This window comes from Thalassophryne amazonica, chromosome 4 (assembly GCF_902500255.1).
Source record: "Thalassophryne amazonica chromosome 4, fThaAma1.1, whole genome shotgun sequence".
NCBI lineage: Eukaryota > Metazoa > Chordata > Actinopteri > Batrachoidiformes > Batrachoididae > Thalassophryne > Thalassophryne amazonica.
The window spans coordinates 46,780,800-46,807,840 of NC_047106.1; the positions used below are offsets into that span (position 1 = coordinate 46,780,800).

Sequence of the window (27,041 nt, forward strand, 5' to 3'; positions counted from 1 at the left end):
GTACCAGAAGGTATACACAGTCAAATTTTGGTGCTTGTAACCAGATTTGAACGATTCTTACAGTTATCTGCTGTACTATTTTAAGGGGATAGAGTTTGAGGGATGAAGAGGAATTCTTTAGTGGGATAGAAGTTGGCACCAAAATTTGTCGATCTGAGTTTGGTTCCCGGTCACACTAAGTGTTTGTGTCTTTAGACAAGACATGTGATTTGCTTTGTCCTTTTCTACTGAGCTGTAAATGGTAACTGGTCTTGGCTGCGGAAGCAACTTTTTGTGGACTGCTGTCCCATCCAGAGCGAGTTGTAGGCACTCGCCTGCTTCACACTACAAAAGCCAAAGATAAGCACCAATAGACCTCAGAGCCTATGTAGGACATGCTAATTCTTCTTCTTTTGTTTCACACAGCTTGAGCTCTCATGCTATTAGTGACTAGGTCAGGTCTGATGTTGCAGGTTGCCACATCCATGACATCATGGAATAAAACTGGGTTGGGGATGGCAGCCACCCATGCAGAAAAGTGTTCCAGCCCCACCTCTAGAAACTAGCCATCTATCCCCTTTTTTTCCATTTGTTGGGGCCCTCAATACTGAGGCACCTGCTGGATTATGCTTTGAGAAATGTGCACACGGTCACAATGCAAGTGATAATCCTCATCTTTGTCTTCCAAAGTGGTACCCAAGGAGTCTACCCAAAGATATTAGTGACGCTTTAGGTTATTTTCAGTCCCCACCAGTGGTGTAGTCTATGTGGAACGCAGGTAGACGCCGTCTACTCACCTAAAATGACCGGGAATTTCCGTCTACCCACTTCAAATTGCCCCGGGGAACGTGACGGTGTAAATAAAATAAGCGCTTATTGACTGTAATTTTATTTTCTCCCTTTAAAAGACAGCCATCAAGCGTCCATCACTGCAGAGTGCACCGTATGTCCCACCCCCGCTCGTTCTGCTAGATAAGAGTTTTAATTAGCTCATAGAGAGATGGGGCGGGGCTACCAGGTAATCAGCGCGAAAGCCGCACACAAACAAGAATGCTGGAAGTATCGACGGTGATTATTACCCGAAAAAATGAAAAGAAAACAGGCCTCGGTTTTACTTTTTTTTTTTTTCCCAAAACGTCCACCTGCTGCTTCAGGGCCGATTGATGAAGTTTGCACCCTGAGTGGAGGAGATAAACCTGGCGCTGTCTGCATTTCTGGTAAGTGGGCTAGCCTACGACAGCTAGTTTTTTATTTGTTCACTAAACTAATGGGCCTTTCACACTGAATACGTCAGACGCGTCAAAAAACGGTCTAAAAAGCATTATTTTCAATGAGACGCGTTGCTTTTTAGATGCTGACTGGAGCGCGCATTACCGCTTGTCGGCAGGCTGACGTAGACAAAGTTCAAGCCAATCCAACTTTCTGAGCCGTGACGTACCTTTGCGCTGTCCAATAGGAACAACGCGTCGGGCCAAAACACGGAAGACTAGTGGCAGAAACAGAAACCACTGATCTGTACAAAATGGATTGGTGTAGAAATAAACCACTGATCTGTACAAAACAAACGTGTCACAGGACTGCTCATTAATGGAGCAGTTTTATGAAGAAAAATCCTTGGAAATGTTTTTTTGTTGTTGTTTGTTACCTCAGAATTTCTGATTACTGTTAAAAAAGTTTAAAACACTTGTAATTAAAATAGCTAAATAAATCAATAAATGGTTCTTTAGAAACCTTTCATCTGTAAATTAAAACCACGTTATTTCAGATTAGATAATTTCTTGTTTAACATAAGGAACCTCGGACATTTATTTTTAGACAAAATAACATGGAAATTTGTACATTTTTTTTTAAGTCTGGTAGATTATTTATATCTCATTTCAACCAGAAAAACAGACACTGTAAATAAATACAAATGTTTATTATAAATGCAACAGGAAATAATTTAACAATGACTGCAGTAATTGTAAAGTAGGATTTCTGTGACATAAACCTCTTGATGAATTTTCAACTTGATCAACTTGTAATTTTGACAAAATATGTAATTGCCTTTAATGTTGTTATCAGGACAGTCATTTCTAAAATATGAATTTGAGCACAATAAGTGGAGAGCTTCTACTTGTGCAAATGTCTTTTGACTTTGATTCGTGAACATTTTTAATGATCCGTTCATTTATTGTTAAAATATAAAATGAAACAGCTTTTTAAAAAATAATAGAGTTTTGCCGGTAATCTACAGATGTCTCTTGAGCTTGAGTCCCGTTGGCTGTTGGATAGTGTAGTTTTAAAATGACTGGAATTGGTAAGTGGCATACTCCCAGTAGTTGCATGGTTGTCTTAGTTAGTTAGTTGGTTGTCTTCATACTATACTTTTGTGCCACTGATTTGGCCTACAATTTTTTGTCATGAGTTGAAAAGGTTTCTGCAAAGTAAAGCATCTGCCATATTTTCATTGTTGTATGTGAATTTTCTGGGAGCTAGCTTCTGTCCTTCAGCCTAGCTGCTGTTTTAATGGAACTTAATGTATACTAATACTAGCTTGTTTATACTGGGTAGGTTTCCTTATGGACCACAAACCCTACAGGTTCCAGTCCCCCGTCTGGACTGTCAATTTCAACAGAGATTGTGGTAGGAGGTGTGAGGCTCTGCAGCCAGTGCATACTCATGTAGACCGGTGTGTTCTGTTTTGTTTTTGTTTATGCATCTAAACTGTCCACAAACAACGTGGGGCCATGCGGATTATATGAAGGGTGAATCTTGCAGCTGCTGAATTTGACAGTACAGGCTCATATCCAATACTAAATAGAGGGAGGAAAAGTGAACTCTTGCAATATACTTAGTTGGGAGGCAATAATCTGCTCCTTATTATTGTTAAGAGAATTTTTCTTTCTTAATAACAAGGAGTCACAGTCACTTTTTTTTTGAGTGACTGACTTAAAATTGTCTTATTTACTGTTAAACAATGCACAGTTGCTTGCATATGATACTTTTGGCTGGATTTAAACATTGTTTATTCCTGGTTTATGACCTGATTAAATTTCTTTGTTAAATTAGGTTTTCAGATGCCAAAAAATAAATGTATTTGATCTTTGTATTTTTTAATCACTCTTTTAGATTTACTGTTGTATACTGTATTTTGCAATTGGTGCAAATTACTTACATTCTGACACATTTCTCACATTTATAGTGGCAAATATAGAATATAAATGATCAGATGGAAAGTATAGATCTATTTGTTGTTATGGTGTTAAAAATGTTAATAACCGGGGCGCAATGCACGGGTTTGATGACGGGCAAAAAACACAGTCTACCCACTTCAAAAATGTAGACTACACCACTGGTCCCCACCCCTCCTTTCTGGACCTCTGTCCATTCTATGCCATGCTGACATCCACTTTACTCAGTGACATACCGCTTCCTGGATGAACAGATGGAGTTTGTCTCTCTTTGAGTCCTTTTTCTTTCCTCTCCATCTCCTCTCTGTCAGCCTCACTGAGTATTTGCTTACCTGCTGCTCTCTGCCACACTGACTCTGCAACCATTGCCTGGCACACAAACATGCATTATCATGCATGCATTATAGGTAAACGTGCGCTTTAACATCTCCATTAATATAGCGTACCCGTGCATAACAGCATACTTATTCATCCTCAGGCAGCTGCGTGCACACGTGCCAACACACGGCCCTACTTCTGTTTCCAATGAAATCACTCATTGCCGCTCTTCTCCTCCCAAAATAACACTCATAATTAATTTCCGTTATGAAATGATTCGTCTGTGGACCGACTAGCTTTCATATTTCACCCCGCATCGATCCCCAGCTAGCCTGCGTGTGCTTCATTAGTCACAGAGAGAGCGAGCGAGACAGGGAGAGAGGGAAAGTTAAGTCAATTACCATCGCTTATGTTTCAAAGCAATGTAAAAAAACACATTAATTACAATAGAGCTGACATGTAAATTGGTATTGATGAGCAGTGGAGTTTGTGTCACTTATTTACAGACGTGCTCACACATAAAGCTGCAGCATGCAACCATGGGTAGCTCTGACAGCCAAGCAAAAACCTCAAGTCAGGATCCAAAATAAACTTTGTGTAAAGTTACTGAGTAGGTGCTACAATGCCCCACTGTGCACAGCATGCCCAGGCACCCTGCCACTTCTAGCTGATTCGAGATCAATCAATCAATCAATTTTTTTTTATATAGCGCCAAATCACAACAAACAGTTGCCCCTAGGCGCTTTATATTGTAAGGCAAGGCCATACAATAATTATGTAAAACCCCAACGGTCAAAACGACCCCCTGTGAGCAAGCACTTGGCTACAGTGGGAAGGAAAAACTCCCTTTTAACAGGAAGAAACCTCCAGCAGAACCAGGCTCAGGGAGGGGCAGTCTTCTGCTGGGACTGGTTGGGGCTGAGGGAGAGAACCAGGAAAAAGACATGCTGTGGAGGGGAGCAGAGATCGATCACTAATGATTAAATGCAGAGTGGTGCATACAGAGCAAAAAGAGAAAGAAACAGTGCATCTTGGGAACCCCCCAGCAGTCTACGTCTATAGCAGCATAACTAAGGGATGGTTCAGGGTCACCTGATCCAGCCCTAACTATAAGCTTTAGCAAAAAGGAAAGTTTTAAGCCTAATCTTAAAAGTAGAGAGGGTGTCTGTCTCCCTGATCTGACTTGGGAGCTGGTTCCACAGGAGAGGAGCCTGAAAGCTGAAGGCTCTGCCTCCCATTCTACTCTTACAAACCCTAGGAACTACAAGTAAGCCTGCAGTCTGAGAGCGAAGCGCTCTATTGGGGTGATATGGTACTACGAGGTCCCTAAGATAAGATGGGACCTGATTATTCAAAACCTTATAAGTAAGAAGAAGAATTTTAAATTCTATTCTAGAATTAACATGAAGCCAATGAAGAGAGGCCAATATGGGTGAGATATGCTCTCTCCTTCTAGTCCCCGTCAGTACTCTAGCTGCAGCATTTTGAATTAACTGAAGGCTTTTTAGGGAACTTTTAGGACAACCTGATAATAATGAATTACAATAGTCCAGCCTAGAGGAAATAAATGCATGAATTAGTTTTTCAGCATCACTCTGAGACAAGACCTTTCTGATTTTAGAGATATTGCGTAAATGCAAAAAAGCAGTCCTACATATTTGTTTAATATGCGCTTTGAATGACATATCCTGATCAAAAATGACTCCAAGATTTCTCACAGTATTACTAGAGGTCAGGGTAATGCCATCCAGAGTAAGGATCTGGTTAGACACCATGTTTCTAAGATTTGTGGGGCCAAGTTCAGTTTTATCTGAGTTTAAAAGCAGGAAATTAGAGGTCATCCATGTCTTTATGTCTGTAAGACAATCCTGCAGTTTAGCTAATTGGTGTGTGTCCTCTGGCTTCATGGATAGATAAAGCTGGGTATCATCTGCGTAACAATGAAAATTTAAGCAATACCGTCTAATAATACTGCCTAAGGGAAGCATATATAAAGTGAATAAAATTGGTCCTAGCACAGAACCTTGTGGAACTCCATAATTAACTTTAGTCTGTGAAGAAGATTCCCCATTTACATGAACAAATTGTAATCTATTAGACAAATATGATTCAAACCACCGCAGCGCAGTGCCTTTAATACCTATGGCATGCTCTAATCTCTGTAATAAAATTTTATGGTCAACAGTATCAAAAGCAGCACTGAGGTCTAACAGAACAAGCACAGAGATGAGTCCACTGTCCGAGGCCATAAGAAGATCATTTGTAACCTTCACTAATGCTGTTTCTGTACTATGATGAATTCTAAAACCTGACTGAAACTCTTCAAATAGACCATTCCTCTGCAGATGATCAGTTAGCTGTTTTACAACTACCCTTTCAAGAATTTTTGAGAGAAAAGGAAGGTTGGAGATTGGCCTATAATTAGCTAAGATAGCTGGGTCAAGTGATGGCTTTTTAAGTAATGGTTTAATTACTGCCACCTTAAAAGCCTGTGGTACATAGCCAACTAACAAAGATAGATTGATCATATTTAAGATCGAAGCATTAAATAATGGTAGGGCTTCCTTGAGCAGCCTGGTAGGAATGGGGTCTAATAAACATGTTGATGGTTTGGATGAAGTAACTAATGAAAATAACTCAGACAGAACAATCGGAGAGAAAGAGTCTAACCAAATACCGGCATCACTGAAAGCAGCCAAAGATAACGATACGTCTTTGGGATGGTTATGAGTAATTTTTTCTCTAATAGTTAAAATTTTGTTAGCAAAGAAAGTCATGAAGTCATTACTAGTTAAAGTTAATGGAATACTCAGCTCAATAGAGCTCTGACTCTTTGTCAGCCTGGCTACAGTGCTGAAAAGAAACCTGGGGTTGTTCTTATTTTCTTCAATTAGTGATGAGTAGAAAGATGTCCTAGCTTTATGGAGGGCTTTTTTATAGAGCAACAGACTCTTTTTTCAGGCTAAGTGAAGATCTTCTAAATTAGTGAGACGCCATTTCCTCTCCAACTTACGGGTTATCTGCTTTAAGCTACGAGTTTGTGAGTTATACCACGGAGTCAGACACTTCTGATTTAAAGCTCTCTTTTTCAGAGGAGCTACAGCATCCAAAGTTGTCTTCAATGAGGATGTAAAACTATTGACGAGATACTCTATCTCCCTTACAGAGTTTAGGTAGCTACTCTGCACTGTGTTGTTATATGGCATTAGAGAACATAAAGAAGGAATCATATCCTTAAACCTAGTTACAGCGCTTTCTGAAAGACTTCTAGTGTAATGAAACTTATTCCCTACTGCTGGGTAGTCCATCAGAGTAAATGTAAATGTTATTAAGAAATGATCAGACAGAAGGGAGTTTTCAGGGAATACTGTTAAGTGTTCTATTTCCATACCATAAGTCAGAACAAGATCTAAGATATGATTAAAGTGGTGGGTGGACTCATTTACTTTTTGAGCAAAGCCAATAGAGTCTAATAATAGATTAAATGCAGTGTTGAGGCTGTCATTCTCAGCATCTGTGTGGATGTTAAAATCGCCCACTATAATTATCTTATCTGAGCTAAGCACTAAGTCAGACAAAAGGTCTGAAAATTCACAGAGAAACTCACAGTAACGACCAGGTGGACGATAGATAATAACAAATAAAACTGGTTTTTGGGACTTCCAATTTGGATGGACAAGACTAAGAGACAAGCTTTCAAATGAATTAAAGCTCTGTCTGGGTTTTTGATTAATTAATAAGCTGGAATGGAAGATTGCTGCTAATCCTCCGCCCCGGCCCGTGCTACGAGCATTCTGACAGTTAGTGTGACTCGGGGGTGTTGACTCATTTAAACTAACATATTCATCCTGCTGTAACCAGGTTTCTGTTAGGCAGAATAAATCAATATGTTGATCAATTATTATATCATTTACCAACAGGGACTTAGAAGAGAGAGACCTAATGTTTAATAGACCACATTTAACTGTTTTAGTCTGTGGTGCAGTTGAAGGTGCTATATTATTTTTTCTTTTTGAATTTTTATGCTTAAATAGATTTTTGCTGGTTATTGGTAGTCTGGGAGCAGGCACCGTCTCTACGGGGATGGGGTAATGAGGGGATGGCAGGGGGAGAGAAGCTGCAGAGAGGTGTGTAAGACTACAACTCTGCTTCCTGGTCCCAACCCTGGATAGTCACGGTTTGGAGGATTTAAGAAAATTGGCCAGATTTCTAGAAATGAGAGCCGCTCCATCCAAAGTGGGATGGATGCCGTCTCTCCTAACAAGACCAGGTTTTCCCCAGAAGCTTTGCCAATTATCTATGAAGCCCACCTCATTTTTTGGACACCACTCAGACAGCCAGCAATTCAAGGAGAACATGCGGCTAAACATGTCACTCCCGGTCCGATTGGGGAGGGGCCCAGAGAAAACTACAGAGTCCGACATTGTTTTTGCAAAGTTACACACCGATTTAATGTTAATTTTAGTGACCTCCGATTGGCGTAACCGGGTGTCATTACTGCCGACGTGAATTACAATCTTACCAAATTTACGCTTAGCCTTAGCCAGCAGTTTCAAATTTCCTTCAATGTCGCCTGCTCTGGCCCCCGGAAGACAATTGACTATGGTTGCTGGTGTCGCTAACTTCACATTTCTCAAAACAGAGTCGCCAATAACCAGAGTTTGATCCTCGGCGGGTGTGTCGTCGAGTGGGGAAAAACGGTTAGAGATGTGAACGGGTTGGCGGTGTACACGGGGCTTCTGTTTAGGGCTACGCTTCCTCCTCACAGTCACCCAGTCAGCCTGCTTTCCCGGCTGCTCGGGATCTGCCAGAGGGTAACTAACGGCGGCTAAGCTACCTTGGTCCGCACCGACTACAGGGGCCTGGCTAACTGTAGAATTTTCCACGGTGCGGAGCCGAGTCTCCAATTCGCCCAGCCTGGCCTCCAAAGCTACGAATAAGCTACACTTATTACAAGTACCGTTACTGCTAAAGGAGGCCGAGGAATAACTAAACATTTCACACCCAGAGCAGAAAAGTGCGGGAGAGACAGGAGAAGCCGCCATGCTAAATCGGCTAAGAGCTAGCAGCTACGCTAAGCTAGCGGATTCCTAAAAACACGCAAAGTGAATAATGTGTAAATAATTTAGAGGTGATTCAGCAGAAGGAGTGCTTTAGTTAAGGCACGTAAAGATTACACTGGGAAACAAATCGTAATCTAGATAACTAGATCAATCTAACTGCGCAGATTAAACAGCTAACAGATACAGAAAAACACCGCTGTGCTCCGGAACAGGAAGTGATACAATACCGCAGTGAGAGCCAACCACCAGTAGAGGCAAGAGAGATGAATAAGAAACAAATCTGGCCACCTTTTGGATATCAGTTAACGTCTTGAGTTAACGGAGGTGAAATTGAATCTGCCCCAACTGTAATGGACAGGATGTTAAAATGGAATCCAAGACACTGAAGTTCTCGGTAAAATGGACAGACCACAGAATTACACATTCATAGACAGTTTAGTCCATAAGTAGTAATTTTGCCATTTGTACAACACCGCGTCGGAGTTAAACTGAAGTCTGTCAATTTGCTACTTGTGTAGACTTTAAGCTATATTTCTAAGGGTTTAACAAAAATTTTGCATTAACCACTTAGGAATTACGGCCATTTTTATATGCACCCCCTCCATTTTCACACCCCTTAGTCATTGGACAAACTAAATATAAGAGGTGGTTTTACTTCATGTCATCACTTTTACAGCAACTTTTTTTAGGCAACTAATAGACTGAACATTTCCAAGTTACTGATATCTGTCTGTCTGTCTGTCTGTCCATGTGTATGTGTGCCCGCCCAGGCTTTGACACATGGTTTTATAGCCAACTTGTTCTATGTGTCAAACTGTTTGCCTGTGTAGTTAATAATGACTATAATATTACTTGCTGTTTCATGTCCACATAGTTGTGCTATGCGGGGTTCAACTTGTTTGTGAGGTATATATGTTGAAAGACAATAAGGGATACAAAGTTGTGGTTACTTGAGGATGTTGTTTGTCTGTCAATTTTAATGTGATTCAGCAACACAAAGTAACTCTTGCCAGTTCAATTTTGGTGAACATTGACATAAAACCACATTTACTTATTTAGATGCCATCTTGAACCTGCATGTTTTATGGTGATGGAAGTCAAATATCCAACATTATGGCAGCTATTATACTAGCTTGTAATGTTAAATTGTGCAGTAAATGTGCGTTATAGAAATGTATGAACTATTACAAAAACATATCAGTTGTGTTTCCAGTCATTTGTCAGACTGGTTGTGGTGAGCGAGCTAGCTAGCTTGTTAGCTTGTCCAATTAGCATTTGGCTGGGTCACACTCAGAATTGTTGAGCTTGCTTGCTTGGTAATAATAAAAATATTCTGTCTAAAAGTGCTTATTAAGTCATGCAGACATATTCCATTAGTTTTAGTCATTTTTTGCAGTTTGTATTGTACTGACAAGAGCACAGCTGCAGCAAATCCCCAATGAAATCGCTATACCGCTGAGCTTACTGTCTTATATAACAAAAGACAATTTCTTAACAGCATGAACCCTTTCCTCCTGCTTCTTCCCCTGTAGGTCCTCCAACTGCACCACTCCACCTCATCTCCAATGTGAATGAAACCTCTGTAAACCTAGAGTGGAGCCCACCACGTAGCTCAGGAGGACGCCAGGATCTGACATACAATGTTGTATGTAAGCGCTGTGGGCCCGATGGTAGACGTTGTCAACCGTGTGGTAACGGCATCCACTTCAGCCCGCAGCAGCTGAGCCTCAAAGGAACACGGGTGTCCATTAATGAGCTGCAGGCCCACACCAACTACACCTTTGAAGTCTGGGCTGTAAACGGTGTCTCACCTCAGAGTCCAGGACCTGAACAGGCTGTTTCAGTGACTGTCACCACCAACCAGGCCGGTAAGATTCTTTTTTAACATGTTCCACCAGATTCAGTCAAGGATGTCTTCACCAGAAAGATAACTTGACAACCTGTCTCAAGATGTAAAAGTTTCACCATTACAGTGTATGATCATTTTTTTTGTCACTGATTTGCAGTTTGAGTTAGAAATAATTGTTGTCAGCACTTAAATACCTTCTTGTTGTTCATAAGACCTTGGGTTTTCCCCATTTTCCTTAGAAATACATATGAAAAATTGTTGTTGCCTTATACTTGGGATCTAGATAGACTGACATGTCACAGTACATCTGCGACAGTAGGTGGCACCAATTACAAGTGAAACAAGGGTGCCCCGTAAAAGTGAAGCAATTAACGCTGTATCAGTGCAGCTGGAATGAGTCTAAATGTTGCTGGGAAGTGTTGTGTTTTTTTTTTTTTTATCACCATACGCTTATTCAGGAAGGTGTAAAACTTGTGCCAAATCACAATCAGATCTGCCTCGGATCTGCTGTTTATTGTTGTACTTTTTTATGAAAAGGCTGTGAGGAAGTGCTCCGCGGTGTCATGATAGTGCTTTTTTGCAGGGAGCAAACACAATATCAACACGGAAACGGTACAGCTGAGGATAAGATATGATCTATTCTTTTAAGTATTGGTGATAAAAGTTGTAGCCATCAAACAATTCTCAAGCAGCCCTGAAATACCTGTGACAGAGTGTAATGTCAGAAGATAGAAAGATTTACAGTGATCCTAAAAGTGGTGACTTACAAAAGATTAATAGGTAAGGGGGTGTCAGTAGGTGGTTGACAAAAGAATTGAGGGTTTGCCCATAAAATATGCTTTTATAAGCTTTTTAAAGAATCTTTTTGAAAGAGAAAAAAGATTTGGTCTTCAGAAAGTATTTTAAAATAGTCTCAAAAAAGGGGGTTCTCCTATTATCAGAGTTTGATTATATTCACAGTGATATGGTAGCTTCAATGTAAAACATTACCTTTAGTGACTAGGTCAACAATGAATAAATGTTCTGTCCTTTTGACTGGAAATACGAGGTCTGTCAATAAAGTATAGGTCCTTTTTATTTTTTTTCAAAAACTATATGTATTTCATTCATATGTTTTTACGTCAGACATGCTTGAACCCTCGTGCGCATGCATGAGTTTTTCCACGCCTGTCGGTGACGTCATTCGCCCGTGAGCACTCCTTGTGGGAGGAGTTGTCCAGCTCCTCGTTGGAATTCCTTTGTCTGAGAAGTTGCTGAGAGACTGGCGCTTTGTTTGATCAAAATTTTTTCTAAATCTGTGAGACACATCGAAGTGGACACGGTTCGAAAAATTAAGCTGGTTTTCGGTGAAAATTTTAACGGCTGATGAGAGATTTTGAGGTGATACTGTCGCTTTAAGGACTTCCCACGGTGCGAGACGTCACGCAGCGCTCTCAGGCGCCGTCGTCAGCCTGTTTCAAGCTGAAAACCTTCACATTTCAGGATCTATTGATCCAGGACGTCGTGAGAGAACAGAGAAGTTTCAGAAGAAGTCGGTTTCAGCATTTTATCCGGATATTCCACTGTTAAAGGAGATTTTTTTAATGAAAGACGCAGCCGCTGCGACGCTCCGCCACAGGAAAAACACCTCTGTTGGAAGCCTTAAGGACAAGTTGGAACATGTCCAGCTGTTAAACAATTTCTCATATACTCACTCCACTGAAAGCCATACAATACAAATGTTATCAACACGGAGGTGTTTTTCCTGTGCCGCCTTTAACAATCAATTGAAGCAAAAACTATATGTGTTATACTAGACTTGGGCATTTGCTTTTGCAGAGATCTTCAAGCCAGGAATAATGATTACAGTTAAAAATAAATGTAACTGAATCTGTCATATCATAGCCACAGAAATGTAAGTGACCCTTAATATAGTCCCAGTCAGCGGTGTTGCATTGGTGACTAAATGTATGTTACCATAGCAACAATACTGATGCTATGAGATGATGCTCACACTGTTTCCGGTCCGGTCTGAGTTCTTAAATGAAAAAAGTATTATTGAGGCGATGACAAACTTAATAGTATGTTGACTATTTCAATACACAGGAACCTGCCTTTGTTGATTGGCATGGAGCCTCACTATAAGTGTGTTAAAGTCTTTGTGAGGCCTTTGTTCAGTAATTAATTAGCTCTGTTGGCTTCTGTCTCTACACCTTTTAGGTTGTTTTCTGTATATGAGGGCACGGCCTCATGTTTTATTGGTAGCTTCACTGAATTCAGGGCACATCTACTGAGATGCAAAATCACTTGTGTCTTTTTGTGTATGTGCGTGTGGGCACAGATTCATTATAATGTATGCTTGAAGTATTTTTGGGGGCAATCTGCATGCCAAAATATGTTTATTAAAACTGGATCATTTGGGTGAAAGCTTGATGATTAGCGAGGAGAATGATGGATTCTCTGCAGTGGAAAATGATTTTCTGAAATCTTTCTCTACACTTTTGCATAATTAGACACAAGAACTCTATGATGAAGGCGAGAGTGATGCGTTAAATTTAGCTCTTGAGCGAATGCCGAAGATAAGTTGCAGTCATTGGACGTGAGGCGGTTTACACCCTGGACAGGATGCCAGTCTATCGCAGTGCTGGTGCTGAAATGGTTATCAAAACTTTTTCAAAAAGTTGTATTTGTATTTTCCCTGTGTTAGTTCTTCCCCAGTCATGTGAAGTCCAGTAGAAGGTATCACTGATTTAATGTTGTCGGTATGGTCAGAATTACTGCAGATAATTTCCTTGCTATGGAATGTGTGTATGAACCAGAGCTGCACCAGTATTTGGCTGTTCAGTTACTTTAATGCCAGGCTACATCGATTTATTCACCATGTCTGCTTATTTCACATAAAAATCACAGGCGCCTACCCCAGTGGTCATTGGCCAAGAGGTGGGGTACACCCTGGACAGTTTGCTAGTCTATCCACAGGGCCAGATATAGACAGACAAACACCTTCAGTCTATCACTCACAGCTATGGTCAATTTAAAGTTTCTGGTTCACCTAACCTGCATATCTTTGGAAGTGGGAGGAAGACGGAGAACCCGGAGGGAACCGATGCAAACACAGGGAGCACGTGCAAACTCCACAAAGAAAGGAAGTGATCCCAGGACCTTCTCACAGTGATGAAACAGTGCTAACCACTAAACCACTGTGCCACCTACCAGGCTACAGTTTAAGCTGTAATTAAAATACAGTGGAGATTGTTTTCTTTTTTGGAGTGATTTCGTTGGAGTTGTGAAAATTGTTGTGAAAATTGACAGGAGCAGTGCAGATAATCAGTAGAGTGATCTGCAGTGGTTTTGGGTGGGGCGGGGGGTGCAGAATTTCTGCACTCAATGATGAATTGAGTCCCTCCCTGATTTCTGTCATTGCTTTTACAGGCATCATTAAACACAGGCAGTGGTGCTGACGCTGGACATTGACACACACACTCTTTGGGCATTTATTACAAACAGCGCACATTACAGTTTTTAGAATGATGTACTTTAAGGGATACTGTTGCTGTTTTTAAATACCCCGGTATTCGGTATTGCTGCCCAACCCTCATTGATGCAGGTTGTTTTGTACTTGTGTTTTCTGCATTTGCTAGCGTCGTCTTAATAAAAGTGTTGTGGCCATACTCAGCTACCGTACTCCCAGAATCCCTTGAAATGACGCTTTGTGCATGCACACTCTCGTGGCACTTGTTACAATTCCTCTATACATCATTACAACTCCGCTGCAGTATCCTGAGCTGTACATGCTTAATTTTAGAACTTAAGGGTGTTCACACAAAATTATGGTTGCTGTTAACTATATAGTGTCATCAGTCCAACTTCCAGTGTTGCCGACCTTTGTATGACAATCATTTCCACATGAATTCAGCATTATTGCATAATAGAAGATGGGGGAGTGATCAGAGCGTGACAGCAGCACGTCTGAGTCTGAACTCTCTACACCCAAAGCGAGCAAAGGGAATAATGTGATTATTAAACATCAGATGACAAAATAAAACCTCTTAAATCATTCTAAAGGCAGTTTTAAGCAGAAACAAGCCGGAAATCGGTGAATTGCTGCTGACGCTCCGAAATGACTCATGCGAGGTGAAAGCAGAGGGGACCGATTTTTAGGGGGGACTGTTCGGTTGGTGACACCGGTTTAGACGCCCCCACAATTGACTAGTTTTCCATCCCTGTTACTCCGCCCCTGCATGCACATATGCTCCTACTAGCTGTAGAGGTGTCTTCCAGCCCAGAGTGCATTCAATACCTCCTGTTGTTTATTCATTTAATTGTTTTGTAACCAGTTGTTGGGCAAATGGATTTTACGATTGTGGCCTTTTCACTCTGTTTCCTTCCCTTCTCTCCTCCACCGATAGCTGATCATTGCCACGGTCTTCTTTAGTCCTCTGCTCTTGGGTGGCAAGCTCAGTGCCTTTTTGTGTCCCTCTTTTTTTTTTTTTTATCACTAATTTCCATTCCTGGGAAAAGCGAATATCTTGAATAGGGCAGTGTCTGGCAATTTAAAGACATGTTGGCTTGATTTATCAGCTGAGGTCAGGAAGATAGAGATGAATAGATGTGCTGCCTGTGGGAGAGCATCGAGCGCTGCCAGACAGGCATGTGTGGGAGCGGTAATGGAGCACACCCTGGAGTCCAAGGCTGAGGGCTCGTAATAGCATGTCAGCACGGTCACACTGATGCACGCTGGAAAAGAAAAGACAAAAAAATCAAATGTGCACGTGACACTCGCACACAGAGCGGTGCACCTCCGAGGCTGCTCCGGGCTAATCTGCTGACTTCAAGTTGTATGATACAGACAATGTTGCCTTTGGCTCTTCGCTGGTGCATGTTTCACAACTGTTTCCCGGGATTAGTTACACCGAGCTTGCAGCTGGAAACTTGGTAATAGTTTGTACGGCCATTCGCACATGTGCACGATTCACAGCGTGTTCGGGCATATAGCGAGAAACTGTGTGAAACAGGATGTTTGAGAAAATCAGTACGCTCACAGAGGGAGATGATCTACATTTGTCTCTCACGCTGCGTGTCTGCATGCGTGTCTGATCTGATTGGTGCGACTGCATATGTGTGTTAAAGAGAATAGCTCCAGACTGATTGGATTTCTTCCCGCTAATGCTCAGTAGAGGCTTTAGAAGCTCTGATTTCAGCCGCTGGTAATCCGGCCAGTCATCTGCGGCTGTCCCTCTTTCTCTGTATCACCTCCCTCATCCAGACACTGTGGATTACACATTTATTATGATAGATTTATTAGGATTTATAAGCTCTGTGGAAGAGAAAACTCCCCGCCGCTGCTGTTCCATAAAAGTTCAAGTTTCAGCTACAGAGGAAGAAAAAAAGGATGATATGCTGGTGCAGAGGAGTGCTTTTATTCATTTTTGCACATGAGAAAAAATAAATGTACAGTGCACAACCGCACAGAGAGGTGTACAAAATTCAAATGTGTGTATGTGTGTGCACATCTGTGAACATGCATTTGTTTTTGTGTGCGTCCGAGGAGGTCAGAATCCATGTCATACCGTGAACAATTCCACAGTCGTAAATCAGCTGGGCTGTAACCCTTTCACCCCGGCTACATGAGGAAAAAGGCGGGGATGCCCAAGCTTTGAAGTGACCCTTCACTGGAGACGTTTTTTTTCCCTTCCGTCACTGCATCCGATATTTTTGTGTGTGAAAGCAAAAGTGTGAGCGTGTGTGAGAGCGAGAGAGAGGTGTTTATGTCTTGATACAAGATACTTGGCAGGCTGAGGTGACTAAAAGTGAATTAGTGCATGAGAGAGAGAGAAAGAGAGCATGCGTGTGGGCATGTCTGTCGGCGCACGTGCGAATTTTAATGCATTTGGCGAATCGCACAGAAGTGCGTGTGGAAAAGCTTTAGAGGGAAACAGACTTCACAGACAGGGAAAGGACAGCACATTTGCTCTGCACCCTGAAAAATTACTATCCACAGCAGCAACAAATATGAGTGACTCCAATCTGGCAACCACATGTGCTCCAGCTCCCACGTCGTCTTTTATTGTCGAACTATAATGGAGCGCATTCGCTCGCAACTGCTCAGGCTGACCACAGCTGCTTCTTGCAGCACAAATACTGTGTGATGAACATGTTTGCAAAGACAAACTTGCTCAATCAACAAACTCTGTTTCATGCAAAAAACCTCACAGCCGTCTGCTCGCCGACTTCGACTGCTCTCCAGGGAGGATCATTTATCAAACCACACCAAAGCTGGGACTCCGAACCTACTGTGCATCCCCGCTGGCTTAACATGCAACAAACAGAAAACAAAATCAAAAATCTCAGCACAAGTCACTACTGACTCTCTGGAATGCCGCTAAAAGTTGTAAGTTTATGTGACGATGTAATCACGCTGAATTTGCATATGACAGGAAGCTGAACAGCATCCTGGATGGGGACTATATAGTAGTAAATTAGCTGGTTCACTATTTGCAAACTGATGGGTTTGTGTGGAATAAAAGTCCAGATTTGTCGCAAGACAGTCGAAATGCTTTTTGGTTGCTAGGGAGGATCAAAAATCATTACATTGAGTGACAGAGTTGCTAAATTGGCAACACTGTGGAAAGGTGCTTTAGGGATGTTTTTTCATGTCTATGAGTGAGACAGTGGCGTAAAAGTCTGTTTGTTCTTTTTCTATTTTCCCCTGTGAAATTTGTGTTGGGATACAGAATTTTGAAATTCCAATTAAATATTGATTGCATCGCCCCTCATTTTCAGAGTATTTTTACGCCCTCCCATTCAGGATGTGAGAACTTACTGACCGAGCCTCTGTATTTAAATGAACCTACAGCGGTGCCACCTCGTCTGGTTCAGTCTGCCTAAGTCACAGCCTCAGGTTCAACTTTGCTTTAGTCTGTCACATTGTAATCTTGTCACACTGTCAATTTAAATTGGTGCAGAATGCTGCTGCTCGTCTTTTAACAAACAGTTTTAGACCTGAGCATATTACGTCCATCCTGTACTCACTCCACTGGCTTCCAGTTCATTTTAGAATTGATTTAAACATTTTAATGTTTGTTTTTAAAGCTATTTATGGCCTTGCACCTCCCTAATTGTCTGAAATTTTAACTTTGCGCACCTACAGTAGGACATTAAAGGCGTCTGGCCAGCTTTACTTAGATGTTCCGAGCTCAAGATATAAACGCTGGGGTGATCATGCTTTCGCGGTAGCTGGCCCCAGACTGTGGAACGAGCTACCTCTTGAGTTGCGTACTATTCCTGACCTCACACTTTTTAAATCTAAGTTAAAGACTTATTTATTTAAACTGGCTTTTAACACTTAGTGGGGAGGTGACAAGTTCTGTTTTTTATGTGCCGTTTTAAAATTTTATTCTATGTGTGTTTTATTTTTGTGAATTTCTGTTATTAATGTTAAGCACTTTGGACACCAGTCGGTGCTGTAAAGCGCTTTATAAATAAATGTTGATTGATTAATCTTGCCTCAGCTCTTGCATAGAAATACTTGCAGTATTAAGTATTAATATTAAGCAACATGCATGTATTAGTATGCTGCAGTAAAACAACTTCAGAGTCATACCAGGGACACTTAGGGTTATGTGGAACAAAAAATATTATAGTTTGAGGATTAAAAACTGGATTTTTAAAAAATGTTATAGAGATCTTAATGAGATAATGAGATTTTTGCATAATTAAAGTAGACCTGCATTGAAATAAATGTGGTCAGATTTCAGAAAGAAATAGCTGATATGTATTTATAAGACCCTTATGAATGCAGTAAAGTAAATCTGTAAGCCCAAATTTGTAATTCAGCGGCGAAATCTTCGTTTAAAAATGACAAATTTGCAGCTAAAATTTAGCCCTCTGCGAAAACAGTTTGTACATCCGGATCATTTCCATGACGTCGGGGACAAGACAACGCGCTCCCGCCTTCAGTCCGATCCCGCATTGAAATTGATTTTATCTGTTAGTAATGTTACTGTTATACACATCTTGGTTTCAACATCCAAAAGTAAGCTGCAATGAATGCGAGATACAGCTCTGCATGATCAGATCAGTGGCGGCATCAACAGCGGGCGACGTTCTTCCCCGACGCCTCGCTCTCACTGCCTCCGATGCACTTACCGAGTGCATGCGCTCGTTAAATTCCGCCGCGGGCCACTCACACCCCCGTGTCTGCTGTGCAGCCGCAGACACGGCTCTGTCTACTGAATGGAGGTGCAGCCAACTTGGCACAAGTCCAGAGACTATGCTCGCCATTTTGATGTGGAGCGCCCGATGACACCTGTTGCTCGCAAGGACAGACTTCTTGCTGCAAAATCCGCAGCGCCGCACATCTCGGTAATCGGAGCCGCAGAGCTCCATGGCCGCTGAGAGAGGTTTATATCTTTTTAATGACCTGAATTCTTTGCGGGTCTTGCCTCCGTAGCCCGCGACAGTAACACCGGAGGCGAAAGACAGTAGATTTTCAATGCGACACCACTCAATCAAACGGGCGTATGAAAAAGTCCCCAAAAATAATTTTCAAGCACAAATAAAAGAAATGTGTACTCACCAAGCGTACCGCAAGACAATATGAAGTTTTTAAAAAAGTAGATCCTTCCGTATAAGACAATAAAAAGGTGCAGATGCAAACTGACGTAAATCCACAGTTGGCGCGCACAATGTATGCTGGGAGAGAGGGTCTTCTCCGTGACGTCTTGACAGCGTCCCGGATGTGCTGACAGTTTTGCGGAGGGCTAAATTTTAGCTGTAAATTTGTCATTTTTAAATGAAGATTTCTCCGTTGAATGACAGATCTGGGCTTGCAGATTTACTTTACTACATTCAGAAGGATCTTATGTGTAAATGTAAGTCATTTTTTGGTCCAAAGATCTGACTGCATTTATTTCAATGCAGGTCTACTTTAACAACAAACATTTCAAAGTTGAGTTTAGGAGGTGCAGTTGAAGACGTTAAGTCCCTGTGGGTGCATACATGTAACAGCGTACAAAACGATTTGTATGTGAGAGCGCGACAGCTCGTCTTCGAAATGTAGATGATGTAATTGCAGTAAATTAAAGTTGACAAAGCAAAGTCTGCTACAGATTTCTACCTCATCATGGTCCACGAGCTGGCTTCCATTTCCACTCTCACTCTGATCTGGTCCTCTATGCGAGCATCTTGTGGGTGCACCAGTATTTGAGCCATCTCGTTAACATGCAGCGGGGCTAGCCTGTTCTCCATGTGGTTATGGTACATAACTGTCTGTCACTTGAAAAATTTGGATTCAAAAATACTTGAAAGACGACAGCAGAATGCATAAACTCTTTACGCCAGTAGGAGGCACTAGTCTGTGTAGGTCAGTCATTGTACAACCCCTGGCAAAAATTATGGAATCACTTCATTTGTTTAATTTTGTAGAAAAAAAGCAGATCACAGACATGACACAAAACTAAAGTCATTTCAAATGGCAACTTTCTGGCTTTAAGAAACACTATAAGAAATCAGGGAAAAAAAATTGTGGCAGTCAGTAACGGTTACTTTTTTAGACCAAGCAGAGGGAAAAAAATATGGAATCACTCAATTCTGAGGAAAAAATTATGGAATCATGAAAAACAAAAGAACACTCCAACACATCACTAGTATTTTGTTGCACCACCTCTGGCTTTTATAACAGCTTGCAGTCTCTGAGGCATGGACTTAATGAGTGACAAACAGTACTCTTCATCAATCTGGCTCCAACTTTCTCTGATTGCTGTTGCCAGATCAGCTTTGCAGGTTGGAGCCTTGTCATGGACCATTTTCTTCAACTTCCACCAAAGATTTTCAACTGGATTAAGATCCGGACAAGATGCATTATCATCTTGAAAAATGATTTCATCATCCCCAAACATCCTTTCAACTGATGGGATAAGAAAAGTGTCCAAAATATCAACATAAACTTGTGCATTTATTGATGATGTAATGACAGCCATCTCCCCAGTGCCTTTACCTGACATGCAGCCCCATATCATCAATGACTGTGGAAATTTACATGTTCTCTTCAGGCAGTCATCTTTATAAATCTCATTGGAACGGCACCAAACAAAAGTTCCAGCATCATCACCTTGCCCAATGCAGATTCGAGATTCATCACTGAATATGACTTTCATCCAGTCATCCACAGTCCACGATTGCTTTTCCTTAGCCCATTGTAACCTTGTTTTTTTTCTGTTTAGGTGTTAATGATGGCTTTCATTTAGCTTTTCTGTATGTAAATCCCATTTCCTTTAGGCGGTTTCTTACAGTTCGGTCACAGACATTGACTCCAGTTTCCTCCCATTCGTTCCTCATTTGTTTTGTTGTGTATTTTTAGATTTTTGAGACATATTGCTTTAAGTTTTCTGTCTTGATGCTTTGATGTCTTCCTTGGTCTACCGTATGTTTGCCTTTAACAACCTTCCCATGTTGTTTGTATTTGGTCCAGAGTTTAGACACAGCTGACTGTGAATAACCAACATCTTTTGCAACATTGCGTGATGATTTACCCTCTCTTAAGAGTTTGATAATCCTCTCCTTTGTTTCAATTGACATCTCTTGTGTTGGAGCCATGATTCATGTCAGTCCACTTGGTGCAACAGCTCTCCAAGGTGTGATCACTCCTTTTTAGATGCAAACTAACGAGCAGATCTGATTTGATGCAGGTGTTAGTTTTGGGGATGAAAATTTACAGGGTGATTCCATAATTTTTGCCAGGGGTTGTAATAAACAACAAAACTTTGTTGGTGACAACCAGTCAGCAGCAGCAATGATTAGATATAAAAATAAAATATAAGAGCAATGAGGTGCATAAGACAACAATAGACATCTTTTGTTATTTACAATGTAAAGTGAGATGCAAAAATTGCACTGCCAACAGGGGCATAGGCAGAAATCATAAAATGGGTGGGCCCAGAAAAAATCAGATGGGCCCAACCTTTGGGGTTGTAGGTAAGGTGTAGGTATTATAATACACTGTTTGAAAAAGTATGCCTCATTTGGACATCACAAGCAACGTTATCACTTAGCCTACAGCACTGGCAAAGTGAGCACACAGACGCGACACGTCAGACACAAGTACTCTTCATGGATAATGCAAGCTGCAGTGCAGCGCCACACACACACACACACACACACACACACACACACACACATTCAGTGCAAGTCTGGTAGCCTACTTGGCTCGGCCTAAACCCAAAACGTCAGTAGGTATTTAAATAAGGCATTGTTTCAAAAATGAATTCCAAGTTTAATGATGAACACATCTCAGCCAACCTCACAGACACTGTGTGCACAGTTACACAGACGCAAAGTGTCAGACACAAGCACCCTATGGACAATGCAGCAACGCAACGCTTAGTCATGTAATGTCCTTTAAAATAAAAATTCAAAATATGTCCGCAACATGAAAACAGGATGGCTCGGCAGCCAAATTAAAACCATCAGAACGAACACCAACATGATTCGTGGCAGTTGCAATATAATATTAACAATTAGGCCTATTTAGAAGAAAAAGTAATTAATGGTCTCACACTTACATTTGATGAATTCTTTTAATGCTACAGCAGGAGACGACGGGGTTTTTTGTTGAACTTTCTTATCACGTCATCATAGTCCAACGATTCGGTCAGTTCTCTTTCAAGGGAAAGCACGGAGAGTGCATTCAGTCTGTGAGTCAACATGGATGTTCTGGTGGATGTTTTTATCCATTTAACAGTAGAAAACAGCCCTTCCACAGCGCATGTTGTTATTGGCATTGTGATGAGGGCCCGCAGAAGACTATTTATTTGAGGAAAAATGTGCTCCCTCGTTTATCGTGGGAGTTACGTTCTAAAAATAACCCGCGATAAGCGAAATCCGCGAAGTAGTCAGCGCTATTCTTTGCAATTATTATAGATGTTTTAAGGCTGTAAAACCCCTCACTACACACTTTATACACTTTTCTCAAACAGGCATTAACATTTTCTCACTTTTCTCTCTTGTGTAAACACTTTCTTTTTTCTTCTGTGCGAGAAGATTCTAAACAGACACACGCAGAACACATTACGCGTGTTCTCCCTTCACTCACTGCCTCCGGAGGTACAGATGCAGGACCCGCAAAGAATCCAAGTCCTCTCTTGGTGGCCACGGAGCTCTGCGGCTGCGGTCAACGTCCGGATCAAAACAGCAAGCATAGTCTCTGGACCTGTTGCCAGATTTGGCGCAATTCCGCACAGCAGACAGGAGAAGGTGGCCCACTGCTGCATTTACCGAGCCCGCAGAAAACGCATCGGAGGCACTGAGAGCAATCACGGTGATGCCGACCGGTGTCGCGACCGGCCCGCCTGATAAAAATCCACGAAACTGTGAGGCCGCGAAAGGTGAACCGCATTATAGCGAGGGACCACTGTACTCTGAAATTAATTAATAAAAATCACAGAAGATGAACCAGATTTTTTTGACAAAATGTATTAATTGTTGCTTAGTGCAGGTAACTGTGACTGTCGAGTGTCGACTCAGCCTTCTCATTGGACGGGGCGGGCCTGGATGACAAGTGGGCGGGTCCAGGCCCATCCAGGCCCGCCCCTGGCTACGCGTAAGAGTGCTTATAACTGTTTAAAATCCAGAAAAGGAACATGGAAGTCTTGGAGATATAAATTGTAAATAAAGCAGCATTTGTTCACCGTTTCTATAACAGTCCCGCTCGATGGTCTTGGCGGTCATTGACAGCTTTTGTGATAGGTTAGAAGGGTAGCATGCCTTTAATACTACCCTCAGTACCAATACATAGTGATTAGCTCTCTGCCAATAAATAATGATAATTCATAAGGTGATGTCATATTAAAAACAGTATGGAATAGAAATAGTTAAAAATAGTAAAGTGCTTAAAACATTAAAAAAGTTTATAATAAATATACATATACATAAAAGCCTTCAGAAGAATATAAATACATTTAAGAGTTGGTTAAAAGTGCATTACTCTTTATTTTTTCTAAATGTTTTGTAATTCTATTCAAAGGAATTGGGATCGCATTGTCAGAAATCGCCTAGCAATCCTGGGATCCTTTATTTTTGCAACTTGTAATGTCTTCCCACAACACTGGAGGGATTTCACAGGGTTTCTCCTCACTGCAGTAAACTAGACGTGGGCGATACCAGGAATTTTGGTATTGATCCGATACCAAGTAAATACAGGCCCAGTATCGCCGATATCGATACCGATACCGATACTTTTTCATATTTAAGCTTCATAGATCCAAAGGATCCAAAAGACCTAGAATAGAATTTCGCCAAACATTGTACTCGACAACAAAATACTTTATTATCACAGTCAACATTTTTGTTTAAAAAAAAATCACACAACACAACTTAAAACAAAATCTCCTGAGGTAGAGGGCTGACAAACCACAATACAAGAGTGTGCTGCTCCGTGTTGTGTGACACAGCGCAGCGCTGCTGTTACAGACAGAGAGTAGACTTTGATAAATCTGCGTGCGCAGCAGTCAGAGCTTGCAGGAGAGAAAAAAGCTTGAGTATCGATCTTTTTACATGAGGATCGTTCAATATCAATACCAGTGTTGTTATCGATATTATCGATATTAGGATCGATCCGCCCACCTCTACAGTAAACCTCTGCGTGAGAGAAACAACTCAAAATAACTCTTGTGATTATTTCCTCATATTTTCAGGAGTACTGCATTACATCACCCCATATTCAGGGGTACAATACTTTCGACACATCTGACAATGACTGTGTCAAAAGTATGTACAGTATGTGGTGGGTGCCCTCTTCACTTTGTCATTTGTTTGGCTGTTTCACTTCTGTTCTTCTTTTGATGAACTGATTTGCTAAAAACTAAACAGCCAGAGTGCATTGTTTCACCAAAGGGCACCAAATTCTACATGTTGAATCAACAAAAAATATCCAATAATTATGCAATAACATGGATTTTTTTGGGTGGGGGGTTGATCATTAGCCCTCCATGTGTCGATAGTAGCCCACCCATCATTGGCAGCCTCTGGCTTGTCTCACTGTCAGCTTGGTGGGGCCGAGTATTGTGACATGTGACTGCCAATCCTAGTGACGTAAACTGGTTGGTTGCTCAAAAATAAATAAATAAATTTTTAAAAAATCAAGATGGCAGAACTGTTTAGCATTTTTTCCTCTTATCATTATATCACTAGTTACCAAACTAATGAGCGCTACAGGAGAGTAACAGTGATGCATGTTTTACTGAAACAAATCAGTCAGTGGCAGGTGCTGGTCCTGCTGAACGCGGTACAGCCGCATTGCATACTATGCTAAATCAGTGCACAGTGCAGTGATACCACAGGATTTAAAAGAAAAACACTCCATTCCAGAGAATTCCAAAGTACTTGGTGGATAATGATATTATCGGCCTGCGTTTGGCAAGCTGTTATAGAGTATTTTTGCAAAAAGTACTGCTAACCTCCAGGGAACACCCTATAAGTGATAGTAAGTGGAGAATTGCCTACAGGTGGGACAGACTGAGTGGACCTGGAGCCTTCATCTACCGATGATCTCAAACCTTTTTGAGGTACTTTGAATTTAGTGTGAATAATTTATCTTTAATCGCTTATAAATCCTTGGCTTTAACAGCTTGCTAATTTTAAGGCAGCACTGTTTGTAACCTTGCAACAAATCTCAGAAGGAGCCACTCTGAAAAATCATTTGAGTTTATCCTCACATTAGCTTGGGGAAAAACAAAAAATGCAACAAGAGCAGGAGAACACGATTAAATAGCCAAATCTGTCATCTTTGGGTGGAAGATGGATGTGCAGATTACCTTGGGGCAACGAAGGCCCGTGACCCCTCTGGGGGTTTTCTTTCTGAGTGAGAGCATCCTCAGCCGGCCCCACAGGGGCCTTCAAATTGGTTCTTGCTGCTGGGTTAAGATTGATCGGAAGGATACAAATGGCCGCCATCTAATTGTTTAACTGAGACGCAACACATTAGGCCAACAGCATGACACAACCCTGGGTTAATTTATTTACCAGGAGATCCCATCTCTCTCCATCTCCATCTTAACCCCGAACAGTCACAACCGCCCCGCCTTCTTCACCCCACCGAAACTCAATCCACATTGAGAGCTTGGATTCCAGGTTCATTTGAACTCAATCCCTGGCTAAAAGCAGGGTTTTGTTAGCATTAGCTTAAAGGCTAGGCTCCCTGGAGCCCCTGGTCAAAGGGAAGAGAATGTATATAATGTCACAGATAATCCAATCACAATCAGCCGACCGTGAAGGCCTCATTAATCATCCTACTGTAATTTTTTAAAAGGCAGATGGCATGAAATGAGTATCACCGAGGACTAGGGGTCAAATATTCAGTCCATGTGGACCTGTGAGATCAGACGCCATAAAGAAAAGCAAGCTTGGTCTTAGCAGTAAAGCATTGGAACCAGATCTGGTCCTTGTGTCTCCCCGTTTCTCTGTTTACAACAGTATCTTCCATTTCTCTTTGTTGCGATGAGTGTATGACCCAAATTTCTCGCTGTCGCACTCCCTCAAGACAGATGTTTGACTTGTGCGTCAGTGACACAGCGAAGGGGTGGGGCCGGCCGTAAGCCATTATCTGGGCTTTAACCTTCACATGTAAAAGGCGGCTGAGCGCAGATAGCGCCACTGCTTGAAATATGGCCTCATTATCAGCTGCAGCAGCAACGGCTTGAGATAAGATCACTTAGTGCAGCTTTAATGAAAACCAATTGATTTGCTCTCTTGAAGACAAAAATAAAGGCATTTCAAGGTTTCCATAGCCAACTCAGTAGTAACCTGAGGTTTTTTAGAGTGATCTAAAAATGTGCTGGACTTGAAGGGAGACTTTTTTTTTTGCCAGCTTGTAGACGCTAGCGTCAGCTGAGGGGAAATTGGATCGTTTTCATGGATGTCGGCCATTAGTATTACCATACGTTCGAGCTTTGACAATTTATCTGTGGCCGTACAGCTCTACAACCCCTCAGATTTTTGAATGAGAGCCAAGTCTAAAGACAAATGGAAGTGATTGCCTTGTGGCCTGGCTCAGTGTTTGAATTTCTCAGCAAAAGCAAAGAGTGGGGGATTTCAGGGGGCAACACAAAACCGACTCGGTGTCTCCAAGGCTGAAGACATCATCGACTGACATTACTGTTTTGTTCCACCTCTCTTATCTTTCCAGCTCCCTCACCAGTGACATCTATCCAGGCAAAGGACATCACGAGACACACCATCTCACTGGCGTGGCAGCCGCCTGACAGAGCCAACGGGGTCATCCTGGAGTATGAGGTCAAATACTACGAGAAGGTGAGGGGTGTGTAAGATGAATGATCTGCAAATGGTTATCCCCACCGGTCCTGAGGCCAGAAGGGGGATATAGAAATATATTCCACCTGTGTGTCCGTCCATTTGGAGTTTCACATAGACCATTGCTAGCTTGTATCCATGGGTGTTTTAGGTTATGGTGATATTTTTTGCTGACTCTGCACAGCACTACTATATTCATGGACAAGACTAGACCCAGACAAGACCACTTCAAGAAATGCATTTCTAAGCTGTCCAAAGATAACTTGAGCAAAATGTATTATGTTCTCACCAAATTTGAATTTATTTAAAAGTTTGAACAGTTGAGTTTGAATTTGAGCATGATCGGGTTTCACCAAAACCCCCTAAGGACCACCC

The 27,041-nt window shown here is 41.6% G+C and overlaps 1 protein-coding gene across 3 annotated transcripts in view; it reads left to right on the forward strand.

Annotated features, from left to right (window-relative positions):
- The window catches only part of epha4l (eph receptor A4, like), a 120,615-nt gene that overhangs the window by 57,498 nt on the left and 36,076 nt on the right, over positions 1-27,041 (forward strand). For all 3 annotated transcript variants that reach the window (XM_034167831.1, XM_034167833.1, XM_034167832.1), the window contains exons 5-6: positions 10,066-10,401; positions 26,542-26,666. In XM_034167831.1, the coding sequence (XP_034023722.1) occupies positions 10,066-10,401; positions 26,542-26,666 (461 nt within the window). The remainder of the gene's footprint in view (positions 1-10,065; positions 10,402-26,541; positions 26,667-27,041) is intronic.